Below are 18,686 nucleotides of genomic sequence, written 5' to 3' on the forward strand. Positions count from 1 at the left end.
GGAGGTTATTTGTGTCCTCCTTTGAGAAGACTTAACCAAAGTATGTATTTAAATGGTCCGCCATTTCTTTGTTCCCCATTATAAATTCCCCTGATTCTGACTGCAAGGGACCTACGCTTGACTTCACCAATCTTTTTCTCTTCACATATTTATCGAAGCTTTTACAGTCAGTTTTTATGTTCCCTGAAAGCTTACTCTCATACTCTATTTTCCCCCCCTTAATTAATCCCTTTGTCCTCCTTTGCTGAATCCTAAACTGCTCCCAATCCTCAAGTTTGCTGCTTTTTCTGGCCAATTTATTTGTCCTCTCCTTGGATCTCATGCTATCCCTAATTTCCCTTGTTAGCTGCGGTTCACAGAATCACAGAATCACAGAAACCCCACAGTGCAGATAGAGGCCATTTCGGCCCATCGAGCCTGCACCGACACATATCCCACCCGATCCCCGTAACCCCTACACCAACACATATCCCACCCTATCCTGTAACCCCACGTATTTAATCCCCCTAACACTAAGGGTCAATTTATCATAGCCAGTCAACCTAACCTGCACATCTTTGGAGTCACCTTTGTTTTATTTTTATGCCAAACAGGGATGAACAAATTCTGTACTTCGTTCATGCAATCTTTAAATGTTTGCCATTGCCTATCCACCATCAACCCTTCGAGTAACATTCCCCAATCAATCCTACCCAACTCGCGCCTTATACCATCGTAGTTTCCTTTATTTAAATTCAGGACCCTAGCCTCTGAGTCAACTACTTCACTCTCCATCTTAATGAAGAATTCGATCATATTATGATCACTCCGCCCCAAGGGGCCTCGCACAACAAGATTGCTAATTATTCCTTTCTCATTACATACTACCCAGTCTAAGATGGCCTGATCTCTAGTTGGTTCCTCGACATATTGGTCCAGGAAACCATCCGGTATACACTCCAGGAATTCCTCCTCCACAGTATTGTTACTAATTTGGTTAGCCCAATCTATATGTAGATTAGTCACCCATGATAACTGCTGTGCCCTTATTGCACGCGTCTCTAATTTCCCGTTTAATGCCATCCCCAACCTCCGCATTACTGTTTGGGGGTCTGTATACAACTCCCACTAATGTTTTCTGCCCCATGGTATTTCTCAGCTCTACCCATACAGATTCCACATCATCAGAGCTAATATCCTTCCTTACCATTGTGTTAATCTCTTCTTTAACCAGCAATGCTACCCCGCCTCCTTTTCCTTTTTGCCTGTCTTTCCTGAATATTGAATACCCCTGGATGTTGAGTTCCCAGCCTTGGCCACCCTGGAGCCATGTTTCCGTAATCCCAATCATATCTGTTGACATCTATTTGCGCAGCTAATTCATCCACCTTATTACGAATGCTCCTCGCATTAAGTATAGCCATGTTTGGGGCGCTACAGCTGGGCGTTCGCTAAATTTAGTGCCCGGCGCAACTTAGCGCCACCTTCGCCGATATTTAGTTGCATCACCCCAAGAGGTTGCTGCTGCGCTAAAGCAGGCGATGCACGACTATCATAAGGCGCTAAACCGGCGTGCCGAGGCGCTAACACCGAGGGCGGGCGCAGCACAGGTGCGGCGAGTTTCTGAATGAAGGCAGACACGCTGGCGCCAGTCAGCTCTTAAAGGGGGAGAGTCGATTTGTTTGGCTGCCATGCCCTGCACACTGCAGCCATTGCTGGTTCATCAGTTCTACGCCCTGGACCATGGGGAAGCCTGCTATTCTTCCAAATCCCATTGCACGCTCTTGCTGCTTGTCCAGGGTCATGGGGAAGGAGATGTATTGACGTCTCCTTCTGAAAAGGGCATTGGTCACCTGGCGGATGCAGCAATGTACTGCGAACTGGGCGATGTTGGCAATGTCCCTAGTAGCGGATTGGAAGGAGCCGGTGGCATAGAAGTTGAGAGCCACCGTCACCTTCACTGCCGCCGACAGAGACGTCCTGCTCCTCAGCTGTGGCTGCAGATCTCTGCAAAGCAGGTGGCAGATCTCGGTGACCACCTCCCTTCTGAATCGCAGCCTCCGAACACACTGCTCCTCAGACATGTTCAGATATGAGAACTGCTGGCGTTGTACCCTGGGTGGGTAAGGCCTCCTGTGCCGACGCCTGTTGGCCCTTCTCCGTCTGGCCATGACTGGCACTCTCACGGCGTCTCTGATCCCTTTGAATGCAATGCAGAAAGCCAACGTTTCCACCCATTGCAGCCCCCATTATATGTGGTGACTCAAGGCTATGGCACTGAAAGTGAAATCCAAGTGCAAAGCTCTGGCCTGAAGCCAGAAGTACCTGTGCGAGCGCTGAGTCAAAGCAGAAAGCTCTCTGCCTTTGTCTCTCTCCAAATATCCGTCTCTCACACAGAAGGATTGGCACAAAATGGTTGCCACTTATAATGCAGGAGGAGTCCCCTTTAAATAGCATCCCCCCGCAGCGACTGGGAACCGTTCCCCTCTACCAGTCGCTGGGGGCGCCAGGTGCAAAGAAGGGCGGCGCCACTGAAGTTCCGGTTCGGGGCGCAACAAGGGCGTTGCACCATGAAATGACGTCACGATCTGCGCGCGCAGCTGAGCGGGCACTGCGGTTTAGCGCTGCCGCTAAATCTTGAGTAAAGTTCTTGAGAGGCGCAGATCGTGCTGCGCCCGGGCGCTAGCCGCTTAGCGCCCCACTTCTCCTCCTCCTAAGGCGCTAACAACTGAATTTCTAGGCCAAAGCCTTCAGGCTTGTTTTTTTTAACACTCTTAAACCTTTTAGAATTATTATTTACTGTGGCCATGTTTGATTTAAACCCTTGATTTCTCTGACTGCCACTTTTGCTTTTCTCCTTCCTGTCTTTTGCTTCTATCCTTGTTTCCCTTTCCTCTGTCTCCCTGCACAGGTTCCTAACCCCCTGCCATTTTAGTTTTAACTCTCCCCCACAGCACTAGCAAACACTCCCCCTAGGACATCAGTCCCAGTCCTGCCCAGGTGCAAACCGTCTGTTTTGTACTGGTCCCACCTCCCCCAGAACCAGTTCCAATGTCCCAGGAATTTGAATCCCTCCCCCTTGCACCATTCCTCTAGCCACGTATTCATCTGAAATATCCTTCTATTTCTACTCTGACTAGCACGTGGCACTGGTAGCAATCCTGAGATTACTACAATTTGAGGTCCTATTTTTTAATTTACCTCCTGAAGTACTTTGATATGTACTTGAAGTGCTGTAACCTACAGGGCTACGGACCAAGAGCGGGAAAGTGGGATTAGGCTGGATAGCTCTTTTTCGGCTGGCACATACACGATGGGCCGAATGGTCTCCTTCTGTGCTGTAAATTTCTATGATTCAGAGCTCGCCACCACCTTCTCGAAGGCAACTAGGGATAGGCTATAAATGCCGATCTTGCCAGAAATGCCCACAAAAAATAGTTATGGTGCTTGAATATAACAAATTGTTATTGTTTAGGCTTTGAAGAATCTTCACAATCCTTGACAGAGAAGCTCAGCAAGAAAATTTCTGATGAATGCATGCAACTCACTCAGGTACATTAAAATACTTAAATTTTACATTATTGGAAACTGTGCTGAATCTTTGTTTGAAGAACTGTATTCTGATTGTTTTTTGCATATTTCAAAATAAGCTTGCTTTTCTGAGCCAATAATACTTAATTTCTGCAGTGAATATTTAAAAAATCAATTTGAAGTAAAGAATCAACTATTCACATTATTTCTGAAGAAACAGTTTTTGTGTGCGGTTTCTACTGCAGTCCTCAAAGAACTAAAAATCCTTTACCTGCAATATAAATCTTTTGTGCGGTTAAATTATAGTGAATATTGCTTTAAGGGTAAAAATAACTTGCAGTATTTGTTGTACTACTTTGTGATCAAAAAATTAGGCTAAGATTAGTGCCACCTTTTCATTTTAAAAGCTGCAGTTTTGATTGCAAATGAACGTGCGTGATGTAGCTGTGTTTCTGCATCCCCCTCATGTAGCTACCATGCTTTTTGTGATTGACATTGTCTGAATTCAGTGTTTTGGTTTGTACAGTCATTTGCCAGTATACTAGGTGAAGATTATTTGATAGGAAAAAGAGAACATGAGGATCAATCTGAGGAAGTGTTAACATTGGGAAATACAGACCGTATTGAAAAGGAAAACCTGGTGCATAAGGACCTCACTGAAGAAGCAAGAGGTAAGCTGCTTTCTGGAATAGTATCTCATAACTATGCAACTGCTAAGGCTAACAGATCCACACAAAGATATCTAATTTAAGTCCTATTTAAATCTGACCTCTGTGTGGTGGTATACATATTGTGAATTAGGAAACCTGCATTGATTTATGTTTCAGATCATTTGGGTTTTGTGTAAAACAGGAAATGCTGGATATTCACAACAGTTTAGTCAGCATCTGAAAGAGAAAGAAGAGTTCATGGGCCCCAATTTGTGGTCGGCAGTGAAGCAAAGGCGCTCGTTGCTGGCCCCAAAGAAAGCTGCCCACAGAGATGTCGTGATCTCTGTGGCGAGAAGTTTGCCTTTTTCGACGTTCACTTGATTGCAGCGCCTGGTCATGGGGTTTCCTAGCGAAGAGCTGCTGTGACGCCAGCAAGCTGCCGAAGCAGCCAATCACATTGAAGAATTCTCACAGACAGGAAACCAGGAAATGAGAACCTGTTTTTATCCAGACTTTTTAAAATATTAGAGAGCAAAATAAAGATTGGGACTTTCACATGGGGATAAGAAGCTGAAATATCATGAACAGTCTTTTAAAAAAATTGTAATTTTTATCATAATGGAGAAATTTGACACACCACAAATATAAAAATTAGTGTTTCAGGGCCAGAGCATTTGTTTAGCAGTCAATACGCTGTTAAAACCCTAGTTACACTTATTTCAACAAGGCTTAACATTTAATGGGTTATTTAACAGCGATATTAGCGTGGAAAAGTCCATGTTTTCATCAGTTTCACTGATTTCAAGGATTGCCAGTTGTGGGAGAGGGGAGGTCCACAGCACAGTCTGTGTCAGAGCAGTGAATGACTGACTGCAACTTCAGAATTTCCGCGTTTAGATGCACATGCGCTAAATCCTGAAGTTGCGGTCAGTTTCAGAGGGGTAATGATGGCGTACGCTGACAGTTCACTGTCACTACCCACCGCAAATTCCAGGCCCTTGCTTTGGCTGAGACCCTTCATCAGAACTGCCTACTGCAATTTGGCTCTATTTCAGCTCTCTGCTTTTGCATTTACAATTTATGGATTGCAATTTCCGTAAAAGTTTATTGAATTGACCAAAACGAAGAGAACAACCACAAGGAGGTAAAATGAAGTGTGCAGATACACTAACTACTTTCACAAAGAGATAGCTAATGTGTTTACTAATTTCCTAACCACGACTACCTATCCCCACCTGTCAATAACCACCACTAAAACTGTCAACCACATCTTAGTCATCTCAAGACTTGACATCTCCAGCGTTCTCATTGCCCTTCACTGGTTGGTAAATAGAGGCATAGAGTACAAAAGCAAGGAAGTTATGATGAACCTTTATAAAACACTAGTTCGGCCACAACTGAAGTATTGTGTCCAATTCTGAGCACTGCACTTTAGGAAGGATGTGAAAGCCTCCGAGAGGGTGCAGAAAAGATTTATGAGAATGATTCCAGGGATGAGGGACTTCAGTTACGTGGATAGATTAGAGAAGCTGGGGTTGTTCTCCTTAGAGCAGTGAAGGTTGAGAGGAGATTTGATAGAGCTGTTCAAAATCATGAGGGGGCTAGACAGAGTAGATAGAGAGAAACTGTTCCCATTGGCATAAGGGTCGAGAGCCAGAGGACACAGATAGAAGGTCCAGAGGTGACGTGAGGAAAAACTTTCTTAAGCAGTGAGTGGTTATGATCTGGAATGCACTGCCTGAAAGTTTGGTGGAGGCAAATTCAATCATGGCTTTCAAAAGGGAATTGGATAAGCACCTGAAGGAAAAAAATGCAGGGTTATAGGGAAAGGGTGGGGGAGTGGGACTAGCTGAAGTGCTCTTGCAGAGAGCTGGCACAGGCTCGACGGGCCGAATGGCCTCCTTCTGTCCTGTAACCGTTCTATGATTCTGTAATCAATCTCGTCTTCAACAGACGGAGCTGTCCAGAGATGCAATCTTATCAGAACAATTTGCATTTATGTGGCAACTTTTAACATAGAAAAATGTCCTGAAGTACTTCAGAGATGTAAGGAAAATGGACACCGAGCTAAAGGAGAGATTACAAGGGGTGACAAAAAACTTGATCAAAGGGGTGGGCTTTAAGGACGGTAGGGAAGTGAAGAGGCAGAGGAGTTTAGTCAATATGGATTTACAAAAGGTAAATCATGCTTGACTAATCTACTGGAATTTTTTGAGGATGTAACTAGTAAAATAGATAAGGGAGAACCAGTGGATGTGGTGTATTTGGACTTTCAGAAGGCTTTCAATAAGGCCCCACATAAGAGATTAACGTGTAAAGTTAAGGCACATGGGATTGGGGGCAAGGTATTGACTTGGATAGAGAACTGGTTGGCAGATAGAAAGCAAAGAGTTGGAATAAATGGGTCTTTTTCCGAGTGGCAGGCATCGGTACCGCAGGGATAGGTCCTTGGACCCCAGCTATTCACAATATGTATTAATGATCTAGACAAGGGAACTAGATGTAATATCTCCAAATTTGCAGACGACACAAAGCTGGGTGGGCGTGTGTGCCGTGAGGAGGATGCCGAGAAACTACAGGATGATTTGGACAGGTTGGGTGATTGGGCAGAAGCATGGCAGATGCAATATAATGTGGATAAATGTGAGGTTATCCACTTTGGTGTCAAAAACAGCAAGGCAGATTATTATCTGAATGGCAATAGATTGGGAGAAGGGGAAGTGCAACCAGACCTGGGTGTCCTTGTGCACCAGTCGCTGAAGGTAAGCATGCAGGTGCAGCAGGCGGTTAAGAAGGCAAATGGTATGTTGGCCTTCATAGCAAGAGGGTTTGAGTACAGGAACAAGGATGTCTTGCTGCAGTTGTACAGGGCCTTGGTGAGACCACATCTGGAGTATTGTGTGCAGTTTTGGTCGCCTTATCTGAGGAAGGATATTCTTGCCATGGAAGGAGTTCAGCGAAGATTCACCAGGCTGATACCTGGGATGGCAGGAATGACGTATGAGGAGAGATTGGGTCGATTGGGCTTGTACTCGCTGGAGTTTAGAAGAATGAGAGGGGATCTCATTGAAACTTATAAAATTCTGACAGGACTGGACAGACTAGATGCAGGAAGGATGTTCCCGATGGTCGGGGAATCCAGAACCAGGGGTCACAGTCTAAGGATAAGGGGTAGGCCTTTTAGGATAGAAATGAGGAATTTCTTCACCCAGAGAGTGGTGAACCTGTGGAATTCTCTACCACAGAAGGCAGTAGAGGCCAATTAATTAAATATATTCAAGAAGGAGTTAGATATATTTCTTAAGGCTAAAGGGATCAAAGGGTATGGGGAGAAAGCAGGGACCGGGTACTGAACTTGGATGATCAGCCATGATCGCATTGAATGGCGGAGCAGGCTAGAGGGGCCGAATGGCCTACTCCTGCTCCTATCTTCTATGTTTCGGGAGGTAATTAGAGAGTTGGACTTGTGCAGCAGAGGGCATGGCCACCAGTGCTGGGGCAAAGAGTAGAGATGATTTACAAGAGACTAGAGTCGGATGAACAAAAAGTACAGGAGGGGGTTACAGAAAGAGGGAGGAATGAAGCCATAGAGGAGTGGAGGCACAAGCCCTTGGAACTGTTTATATAAAAAAAAAATAGATGCTGCAACGGGAGTAGTGGAGTGTTGGGCCTAGACACTGCAGCAAGGGGGGTTAAGGGAGCCTAAGATTTTTTTGGGTGGGTGAACTAAAATGGGTTGAATGGCCTTCCACATGCATAATGGGGCAGCAATTCGGGTCGGTGGCTTGCCGCGCGTGCAAGCCCCTGATATGCACTTACCCGACGCGCTGACATTTCACTTCCAGGGACGCCTGGAATTCCATTTTGAAACAGAAGAATCCCGGGCAGCGTTTGACGTCACGCCGCCCAGGAGTGCAGCCAGCGCGAAGCCTGGAGCGCGCTGTGCAAGTGAGACACGCCCCTTGAGGTCTCAGTTTAATAGGACACGCCCCCAATGTTTCTCACAAGCTGCTACGCATTTTTACATGCAAAGCAGCATTTTAAATAGGTTTTTGGTATTTTTATGAAGCTTTTGGTAACTTTTATAAACTTTTAAAAATGTTTACATTATTTTGAAGAATCTGAAGTAGTTTTAAACAGAATTAAAGCAATTTAAAGACTTTTAAAAGCCCTAAAATAATTTTTTTAATTCCATTTATTTATTTAGCAATGTCGTCGTCATACGTGTCTTCACACTGTTCCCTTTGGGGAACTGTATGAAGTGGTGGAAGGATTTATGGCCGTGATTAACACTCATCCCGTGACCGTAACCATCTTTGAACCAGCCATTAGGGTGGTTAGTCCTATGGCGGGAGGGTTTTACGGGCTCCCACAAGCTATACAAGGAGGGGGGGCCACCCACACCCACGGACGCAAATATCCCACTGGATGTCAACCCAGAATTTAGAGCCGGAGCTCCGACTCCACTTGCCGGGACTGTCTGGAGCGGGGTGCGAAACCCTACCCCGTCTGGCCCAGCGGCGGGACTCCCACCGCTACGCCAAAGGCCCAATCCGATTAGCAACGTGAAATGGCTGGAATGAGCACAATTCACGGCATTAAAAGAACTCACAATTGAACTGATGATGACCTCAGCAATCTCCTCAACGAGGTGGAGGCGCAGCGCCTGCTCATCATTGGTAATGAGAAGTCAAAGGCGCCGCAAAAAGGACAGATGATAGCTTGGTCTTTCAAGTGGCAGCATAGGGCTCCAGTCACGGGGAGGGAAAAGGCGCAGGAAACGTATGGGTGTCACCTTTTGCGCGGAGTGGGCCTTTTGTGTAGCGGTAAGCATCCCCGCCGCTGGGCCAGAAGGAGTAGGGTTTCGAACCCCGCTCCAGACAGTCCCGGCAAGTGGAGTCGGAGCTCCAACTATAAATTCTGGGTGGACATCCAGCGGGATACTTGCGTCCGCGGGTGTGGGTGCCCCCCCCCTCCCCCCAGATGGGTTGTGGGAGCCCGTAAAACCCTCACGGCATAGGACTAACCACCCTAATGGCTGGTATGAAGATGGTTATGGTCACGGAAGGAATGTTAACGTGGCCATAAATCCTTCCACCACTTCATACAGTTCCCGAAAGGGAACAGTGTGAGGATACGTACGACGATGACCTGTTGCGCAATGCACCTCCTTGGACCCTCAGTCGCAGATGCGAGGGGGCAAATCGTGCAATTGTTAAATTTTTCATTTTATTGACATGTAAAATGTTGGCCCAGTAATTCCCTTCCAAACGCGCGAGTACGGTCGGGGTACTTACGCGTCTGTCCGGAGGAAATGCCGGTTTTCAGCATGCACAGCGCATGCGGGGAAAACCGGCATTTCCTGTCCTCTGAATGAAGGGGTTCAGAGGCAGAACGCGTGCGACTGTACAGGCAGCGCGTGCGCAGTAAAATTCGCCGCTTTCAGTGAGGTCAAGTCCTTACAACTTACACATTGAAAAAAGCATGAGTACAGTTGCTCCAGAGGCTGCGGTTGTTTGGGAAAGGGAGGAATGTTATTTTAAGAAATGCTGAGGTAAGTTTTAAAGTTTATTTTTGTTTTTTAAAACGGGTTTTCAGTACTGTAGGTAGAAGGATCAATTGTGGCTATGTGAATTGAATTTGCTGTGTTTATTAAATGTGAAAATGACTCCAACATTTTTAAGAAAGAAACTTTTCATCAGTAATATATTCTTTTAAGTAATTATGTATGTATGTCTGTATATATTCCTTTGCGTGTATGTATATATTCTTTTACTTATGTGTATGAATGTATGTATTTAATTATGACTTTCAGAGAAAGTAACTTATTGGAAAATCATAATTAAAAACATACATTCATACACATAAGTAAAGGAATATAAAACATACATACATATACGTAAAGGAATATATGCGGACATACATACATAATTACTTATTACTGATGAAAAGTTTCTTTCTTAAAAGTGTTGGAAATGTTACATTACTCATTTTAGAACACTCATTCTCACATTCAATTCACACAGCCACAATTGCTCCTTCTACCTACCGTACTGAAAACCCGTTTTAAAAAAAAAAAAAAAAAAACATTTAAACTTTAAAACTAACCTCAGCATTTCTTAAAATAACTTCCCTCCCTTTCCCAAACAAAAATATTGCCTTTCAGAAGCTCCACGATAAAATATATCTTCCTCCGCAGCCTTGGAGCAACTTTACACATGCTTTTTTCAAGTGTAACTTGTAAGGACTTTCCCTCACTGAATCCATGAATGAAATCGACGAAGTTCACTGCGCACGCGCTGCCTGTGCAGTCGCACGCGCTGTGCCTCTGAACCCCTTCGTTCAGAGGACTGGAAATGCCGGCGTTCCCCGCATGCACGGGGTTTCCTGAACGCCGGCATTTCATCCGGCCAGATGCATAAGTACCCAGACCGTACTCACGCATTTGGACCCGAATTACTGGGCCATTATCTTGTGATTATATAGAACTGACCCTGCTGTTCTCACTGGTCTCTTATTCCGAGCTTCAGCCCTAGTCTTGCAGCTTCTAGTTGCCACATAGCAGGAAAACAACTGCTTCACTCTTATTTCAACTCATACCTCGGGTCCTGCTCTAGTTCCCACTTTGCCCAGCACTCCACTTACCTGCTTATTGCATTCCCTCTCTTTGGTTTGTTTCACACCTGACTTTTCTGCACACATGTTCCAGAGCAAGGCCATAAGAGTGTTCGAAATAGCCAAGTTACGGCTATCTCTGGTCACTTTAAATAATCAGGTTCGCGTGCAAACCAATATGGTAGGTATATCGTGTTTAATCAGAGTTTAAGACGGAATATAACACATTAGTTATACAGCAAAAACATACGACCGTGACAAGCTAATACTGATCCAATCGGACAGACGGTTGACACACGTGAGCAATTCTCCTCTTCCTTTCGTCTAGACTCTCTGTCTCTGTCTGTCTGTGTGTACAAGCCTTCGGGAGGTCACTTTTATTCTACTTTTAGGGGTGGGCCTAAACCAGGATATTGACAAGACCTTTTGACCTATAGAAGTTCCCGATAAACCTTAACATCCAATAGAAGTGTTCTTTGTCTTGATTCTTGTCAAAGCCCGCCCTAAAGATGTCTTATAATTTTGGCTACATGTCTTTCTCTGTTTATATTTTCCCAGGGTTGCCTTCCTGTGGAATTCGTGAATTATCTTTTTTTTTATTCCTTTATGGGATCAAGGCGTCGCTGGCGATGCCAGCATTTATTGCCCATCCCTAGTTGCCCTTGAGAAGGTGGCGGTGAGCCGCCACCTTGAACCGCTGCAGTCTGTGTGGTGATGGTACTCCCACAGTGCTGTTAGGTAGGGAGTTCCAGGATTTTGACCCAGCGACGATGAAGGATTGGCGATATACTTCTAAGTCAGGATGGTGTGTGACTTGGAGGGGAACTTGGAGGCGGTGGTGTTCCCATGCGCCTGCTGCCCTTGTCCTTCTAGGTGGAAGAGGTCGCGGGTTTGGGAGGTGCTGCCTAAGAAGCCTTGGCGAGTTGCTGCAGTGCATCTTGTAGATGGTACACACTGCAGCCACAGTACACCGGTGGTGGAGGGAGTGAATGTTTAAGGTGGTGGATGGGGTGCCAGTCAAGCGGGCTGCTTTGTCCTGGATGATGTCGAGCTTCTTGTGTTGTTGGAGCTGCACTCATCCAGGCAAGTGGAGAGTATTCCATCACACTCCTGACTTGTGCTTTGTAGATGGTAGAAAGGCTTTGGGGAGTCAGGAGGTGAGACACTCGCCGCAGAATACCTAGCCTCTGACCTGCTCTTGTTGCCACAGTATTTATGTGGCTGGTCCAGTTAAGTTTCTGGTTAATGGTGACCTCCAGGATGTTGATGGTGGGGGATTCGGCGATGGTAATGCCATTGAATGTCATGGGGAGGTGGTTAGACCTTTGCTTGTTGGAGATAGTCATTGCCTGGCACTTCTGTGGCGCGAATGTTACCTGCCACTTATCAGCCCAAGCCTGAACATCGTCCAGGTCTTGTTGCATGTGGGCATGGACTACTTCATTGGCCCAGAAATTCGGGTCTCTACGGGTGAGTACACACGGGGTACTCACCCGTAGGCCCAATGGAAGTGCCGGTTTCCTGCATGCACTGCGCATGCGCGTGAAACCGGCACTTCCGTTCCCCTGAACGAAGGGTTTAGAGGTCGAACGCGTGCGCAGGAGAGGCTGCACGTGCGCATCGAACTTGCGTTTTTTTTGCAGGTTTTCCCGGGAGGGTAAGTCTCCAGAAGTTACACATATAAGGTAAGTGGTGAATTAATTACAATTAAAACATTTTTTCCACAGGTTTATTATTTTTAAATACTTTAAAGAAAGGTAAGTTTATTTTTAGCCCTGTTAGAAAATAAAATTACTTTTTTCAAAAATTTAAATTGTTTAAAATAGTTATTTCATGTAATTTACAGTTTATTTAAAAAATGTGATTTAAAAAAAAATGTATTTGAAGATTTAGTGATGTTTTGGGGCTTATAGTATTTAAGTTTGACAGCCCTTCCTGTCAAACTTAAGAATGAAGCATTCCCTGCTCCGATTGGCTCCCCATGGCCCACGTGATCCCAGGGGACGCATCGAACTAACTGCGCCCCTGGGATAGGCAAGCACTGCGCGCCGGCAGTTGGAGCAAGCCCAGGATCGCAATTCCACGGGGGCCCACAGCTCAACGGCCGGCACACAAGATAAGTGCAGGTTGGGGGCTTACACCCGCGGGAAGCCCTCGACCCGAATTTCTGGGCCATTCATATCTGTGGAGTTGCGAATGGCGCTGAACACTGTAGGGGGTGGTGTGTGGGGTCAGCTTCACCTCTGACTTTGAGTGGTTCGAATCGCTCCCACTCCCTTGGTTCTAGACCTTGGACTTATTTGGGGGTTGTGATAAAAGTGCAGCAGACAACTGATTTTTGGTGCAAGAACTTTGATTTTTATTTGAGAAAGAAAATACAACATAATAACACTCTAATAAAATGGGGAGACACTTCGACATACACGAGGGAAAAATTACAGTAGACAAATCTCTCACCCCTCCCAATCCCACCTTACTAGCTAAGTTAGGCTCTGAAGGACCAGGGATAATGCTCACCAAAATGACTCCTTGACAGTTGAGCTGGTTTGCGATTTTGGGGTTCGCTAGATGTGTTCGTTGGGGCCTGCCGTACCCCGGACGCGGTAGAGGACTTCAGCTGCGTATCTGGTCAGTTTTCATAAGTCCACTGATGCGGTAGGGTGCGTATTGGATCTATCAGGTGAGTACCCAATTTTCTTTAGTTAGAAATAGGGCCTAGAGTCTTTTTGAATAAAATCTTACCCAGGGGTAAGTCAGGAATAGTTTGTAGAGTGGAAAAACTTGCGGATCTTCGGTTTCTTCCAAGTTGGTTTCTCGTTGGTCGCAGTGGCCCAATATTACCCGGTTGGCTGTGGGTAATATTCGGTTGGTTGTTTCGTGGGGCCCTTGGTGCCGCGAGGTGTCCGATGGTGTGTTACTACTTCTTCTTCTTCTTCTTGAGAGAGAGAACTGCTTCGAGATGCTTGCTCCCTGACCTTGATGTTGCTCGGCGATGGCTGTTCTTGAACTTGGAACTGTTGCTGTTTCCTGCGAGATGTACTATACTGTACTGATCTGCTTGAACAGGCCCCCAATTATACTAATCGAGGCCTGCTAATCTACGTGCCAAATCTGTTCAGGTTTATTGTTAGATTTTGGCGGACTTAGTAATATTAAGTTGTGTAAATTGTTTAAGCGGTTTCGAGATGGCTTCCTGAGTTGTTGAAGTATTTTCGGGATGGTTTTCCTGAGCTGTTGAGCTCTTATCTAATTGTAGTGAATTGTCCTCAAGCTTTGAGTTTCCTGTGGGGCCTGAGATTCTTTGTAGGTTGGTGAAACGATTTGGTTTATGCATGATTTGGATGGGTTCTGTGAGGCTGTTCTTCCGTGGGTCTATTGTTAGCATGTAAATTTCTTGATAGAGGCTGAGTGACGTTTACAGTTCCCTCAGACAGTTTGACTATCTTGAATACTCAAACTGTCTACTGCAGCGATAGATCCCATTTCTGCAACGGCCTTTTCCCAAACATGCCTGAACATGTCCTTTTAAAAATGCCAAGTCTGTTTCTGACCTTGAATCTCCTGGTTAGGCCCAACATGTCCTTTTTATCACTCCTGACATTTTTAGCAAGGGTCCAAAGTCATTTTTAATAGGATTTTCTTCGTTTTGGGGGATCTGTTAATTTTGAGAATCCTACAACACTGTGCAGTCATCAGCGAACATCCCCATTTCTGACCTTATGTTGGAGGGAAGGTCATTGATGAAGCAGCTGAAGATGGTCGGGCCTAGGACACTGCCCTGAGGAACTCCTGAAGCGATGTCCTGGGGCTGTGATGATTGACCTTCAACAATCACAACCATCTTCCTTTGTACTAGGTATGACTCCAGCCAGTGGAGCGTTTTCCCCACGATTCCCATTGACTTCAGTTTTACTAGGGCTCCTTGATGCTAGACTCGGTCAAATGCTGCCTTGATGTCAAGAGCAGTCACTCTCACCTCACTTCTCCTCTGGAATTCAGCTCCTTTGTCCATGTTTGGACCAAGGCAGTAATAAGGTCAGGAGCCGAGTGGTCTTGGCGGAACCCAAACTGGGCATCAGTGAGCAGGTTATTGGTGAGTAAGTGCCGCTTGATGATACTGTCGATGACACCTTCCATCACTTCGCTGATGATTGAGAGTAGACTGATGGGGCGGTAATTGGCCGGGTTGGATTTGTCCTGCTTTTTGAGGACAGGACATACCTGGGCAGTTTTCCATATTGTCGGATAGATGCCAGTGTTGTAGCTGTACTGGAACAGCTTGGCTAGTTGCGCGGCTAGTTCTGGAGCACAAGTCTTCAGTACGATAGCCGGGATGTTGTCGGGGCCCAAAGCCTTTGCTGTATCCAGTGCGTTCAGCCGTTTTTTGATATCACATGGAGTGAATCGAATTGGCTGAAGAATGGCTTCTGTGATGGTGGGGACCTCGGGAGTAGGCCGATATGGATCATCCACTCGGCACTTCTGGCTGAAGTTGGTTGCAAAAGCTTCAGCCTTGTCTTTTGCACTCAGGTGCTGGGCTCTACCATCATTGAGGATGGGGATATTCTTGGAGCCTCCACCTCCCATTAGTTGTTTAATGGTCCACCACCATTCACGACTGGATGTGGCAGGACTGCAGAGCTTTGATCTGATCTGTTGATTGTGGGTTCGCTTAGCCCTGTCTATAGCATGCTGCTTCCGCTTTTTAGCATGCATGTAGTCCTGTGTTGCAGCTTCCCCAGGTTGGCACCTCATTTTTAGGTACACCTGGTGCTGCTCCTGGCATGCTCTTCTACACTCGTTGAACCAGGGTTGGTGGTAAAGGTAGAGTGAGGGATATGCCGGGCAATGAGGTTACAGATTGTGGTGAAATACAATTCTGCTGCTACTGATGGCCCACAGCACCTCATGGATGCCCAGTTTTGAGCTGCTAGATCTGTTCTGAATCTTATCCCATTTAGCACGGTGCCACACAACACGATGGAGGGTGTTCTCAGTGTGAAGACGGGACTTCGTCTCCGCAGTGTCTGTGTGGTGGTCACTGCTGCCAATGCTGTCATGGACAGATGCATCTGCGACAGGTAGATTGGTGAGGACGAGGTCAATTAGGTTTTTCCCTCTTGTTGGTTCACTCACCACCTGTCGCAGGCCAGACTGGCAGGTATGTCCTTCAGGACTCGGCCAGCTCGGTCAGTAGTGGTGCTACCGAGCCACTCTTGGTGATGGACGTTGAAGTCCCCCACCCAGAGTAAATTCTGTGCCCTTGCTACTCTCAGTGCTTTTTCCAAGTGGTGTTCAACATGGAGGAGTACTGATTCATCAGCTAAGGGAGGGCGGTTGGTGGTAATCAGCAGGAGGTTTCCTTGCCCATGTTTGATCTGAAGCCATGAGACTTCATGAGGTCCAGAGTCAATGTTGAATACTCCCAGGGCCACTTGTTCCTGACAGGACATACCCAGGGATGGTGATGGAGGAGTTCGGGACATTGGCTGAAAGGTATGTTTCTGAGAGTATGACTATGTCAGGTTGTTGCTTGACTAGTCTGTGGGACAGATCTCCCAATTTTGGCACAAGTCGCCAGATGTTGGTGAGGAGGGCTTTGCAGGGTTGACTGGGCTGGGTGTGCCATTGCCGTGTCCATAGCTGGTGCCAAGGTTGATGCTGGGTGGTCCGTCCGGTTTCGTTCTTAATACAGGAAACTTTTTTTTTAATCCGGCACTGACTGGACCGGTATTTTGCCGGTTTATCAAAATTTCCGGATGACGGAGAGGGTTATCTGCCGATGCTATTTTTAACAAAGAAAAATAAAAAAATCAAGAAATGTGCAGTATACAGTAATTGGGTACTTACCTACAGAATGTTGTTAATCAAGCATCTTCCACCATCCATTTAAGTACAGTAATTAAGCCAGTTGAGGGTAATGCAATGCAATGACTACCAGCAGCGTGGGAGACACACAGTACCCCTGTAAAATGGTGGATCAGAAGAGACTACCAGCAGCGCGGGCGAGTCAGACTCCTGTTACAGGGGTTTTGAGGTGTTCCGACTCCCGACAGCGCCAAGAAGCCGAGTAGTAGCAGTTTGGAGAACTACCCCCACTGACTAACTCGGCCACTGCGGGAGACTCGGACTCGGCAACATTGCCGGTTATTGAGGTGTTGTTTTCGGAGCGGGAATTTTGCCGGTTAATAGAGAATTCCCAATATTTGGGTGCCGTTTAAATGAGAGTTTCCTGTATTTTGTTTCGTAGCAGTTAATTACAACTGAGTGACTTGCTAGGCCATTTCAGAGGGCAGTTCAGAGTCAAACATATTGCTGTGGGCCTGGAGTCACATATAGGCCAGACCAGGTAAAGATGGCTGATTTCCTTCCCTAAAGAACATTAGTGAACCAGATGGGTTTTTAACGACAATCTGATAGTTTCATGGTCACTATTACTGATACAAGCTTTTTATTCCAGATTTATTTAATTAACTGAATTTAAATTCCCCAGCTGCCATGGTGGGATTTTAACTCGCATCTCTGGATCATTAGTCCAGGCCTCTGGATTACTAGCCCAGTGACATTACCTCTACACTACCGTTCACGCTATCTCTTTCGTCCGTATCCTTCTTTGATCTCATGAGGCCCAACCAGAAACATGTTCGCTTCAGAGTGTTACCTCCTTTATGACGTAGCAAATGTTTACATAACTTCCCCAAACTTCCTTCTGTTATCTTCGCACGCAGTTCTGTTAAGCTAACTTCAAATCCTACCTTAGCATTATACATAAAATATATAAACAAGGTTCAAGTCTTAACTTAAAAACAACAGATAATCGCTTAGCAACAGGGAGATGATATAACTCCGTAGGAAACTCCCAAAACATTAGCACTTCTAAGCACCTACAGGAAACTTTCGTTTAACCGGAGGTTAAATGTCCGGAAAGCTCTATCTACCGGCAAACTTCAGGAGCTGTTTCCTATAAGTTTTTTTACTTCTCGTTGCTTTTTTTTTCCAGTCAGGCTCTGCAAGGTCTAGCTGAAGCTGTTGCTTAGCTACAGAGACACTTTTAAGCTGTGGCCGACTGTTTTGAAACTGTTGCTAAGCAACAGGGTTTGTTGATTCACACGGAGCTCAAAAGCTCCGTATGTTTTAACATTAGCGCTGGTTTCTACGGCAGTTTTGATGGTCCGGCACCTGCTCGGTCCTGTCAGTGCCGGATACCAGAAAATTTCCTGTATATGGTCCGAGGAGACTTTCCGTCTGCAATTCGAACATAACCATTTAAACACAGCATTTTTCGCGTCACAGTTTTAATCGCATAACCATATACATTTTTAGGCATCTTCAGTTTCTAACCGAGTTCTATATATAATAAAAAGACTTCCAGTAGACTCCTTTCAGTATTCCTTTGTGGCATACACAATTCCACAGTCCCTTGATGTACCATTCATGTAGCTCTTTTTAGTCTGACCAGACATCAGAAATGTAAAATAACAACAGAAAACGCTGGAAAAACTCAGCAGGCCAGGGCAGCATCCGTGGAGAGAGAAACAGAGTTAATGTTTCAGGTCGATGACCTTACATCAGAAATGTAAAAACTGCTAAGCAAAGAAAAATCCTCTATCTTACACACCTTCATTCCTCTGAAGATAGGTTTTATTAATCACTTGTGATCAAACAAAATTAGCACAGATTCTTATAATAAATCAGTGTCATGAAGAAGACTCAATGGGATGTTAATGAGAAGGTAAAACACATTGGGATCTGAAACAAAAACAAAAAATGCTAGAAACACTCAGCACATCAGTCAGCATCTGTGAAGAGAACAGATAAGTTGACGTTTCAGGTATGGACCTTTCCTCAGAACTTCTGAGGAAGAGTCCATACCCGAAGCATCTTATTTGCTCTCTCCACGATGCTGCCTGT

The 18,686-nt window shown here is 45.6% G+C and overlaps 1 protein-coding gene across 5 annotated transcripts in view; it reads left to right on the top strand.

Annotated features, from left to right (window-relative positions):
• Window positions 1–18,686, top strand: part of akap9 (A kinase (PRKA) anchor protein 9) — a 316,455-nt gene that overhangs the window by 96,621 nt on the left and 201,148 nt on the right. For all 5 annotated transcript variants that reach the window (XM_085987959.1, XM_085987955.1, XM_085987956.1 and 2 more), the window contains 2 exons: window positions 3,455–3,531; window positions 4,037–4,181. In XM_085987959.1, coding sequence (XP_085844085.1) covers window positions 3,455–3,531; window positions 4,037–4,181 — 222 coding nt within the window. The remainder of the gene's footprint in view (window positions 1–3,454; window positions 3,532–4,036; window positions 4,182–18,686) is intronic.

This window comes from Somniosus microcephalus, chromosome 5 (genome assembly GCF_052327205.1).
Source record: "Somniosus microcephalus isolate GS21.2 chromosome 5, FLI_Smic_1.0, whole genome shotgun sequence".
NCBI lineage: Eukaryota > Metazoa > Chordata > Chondrichthyes > Squaliformes > Somniosidae > Somniosus > Somniosus microcephalus.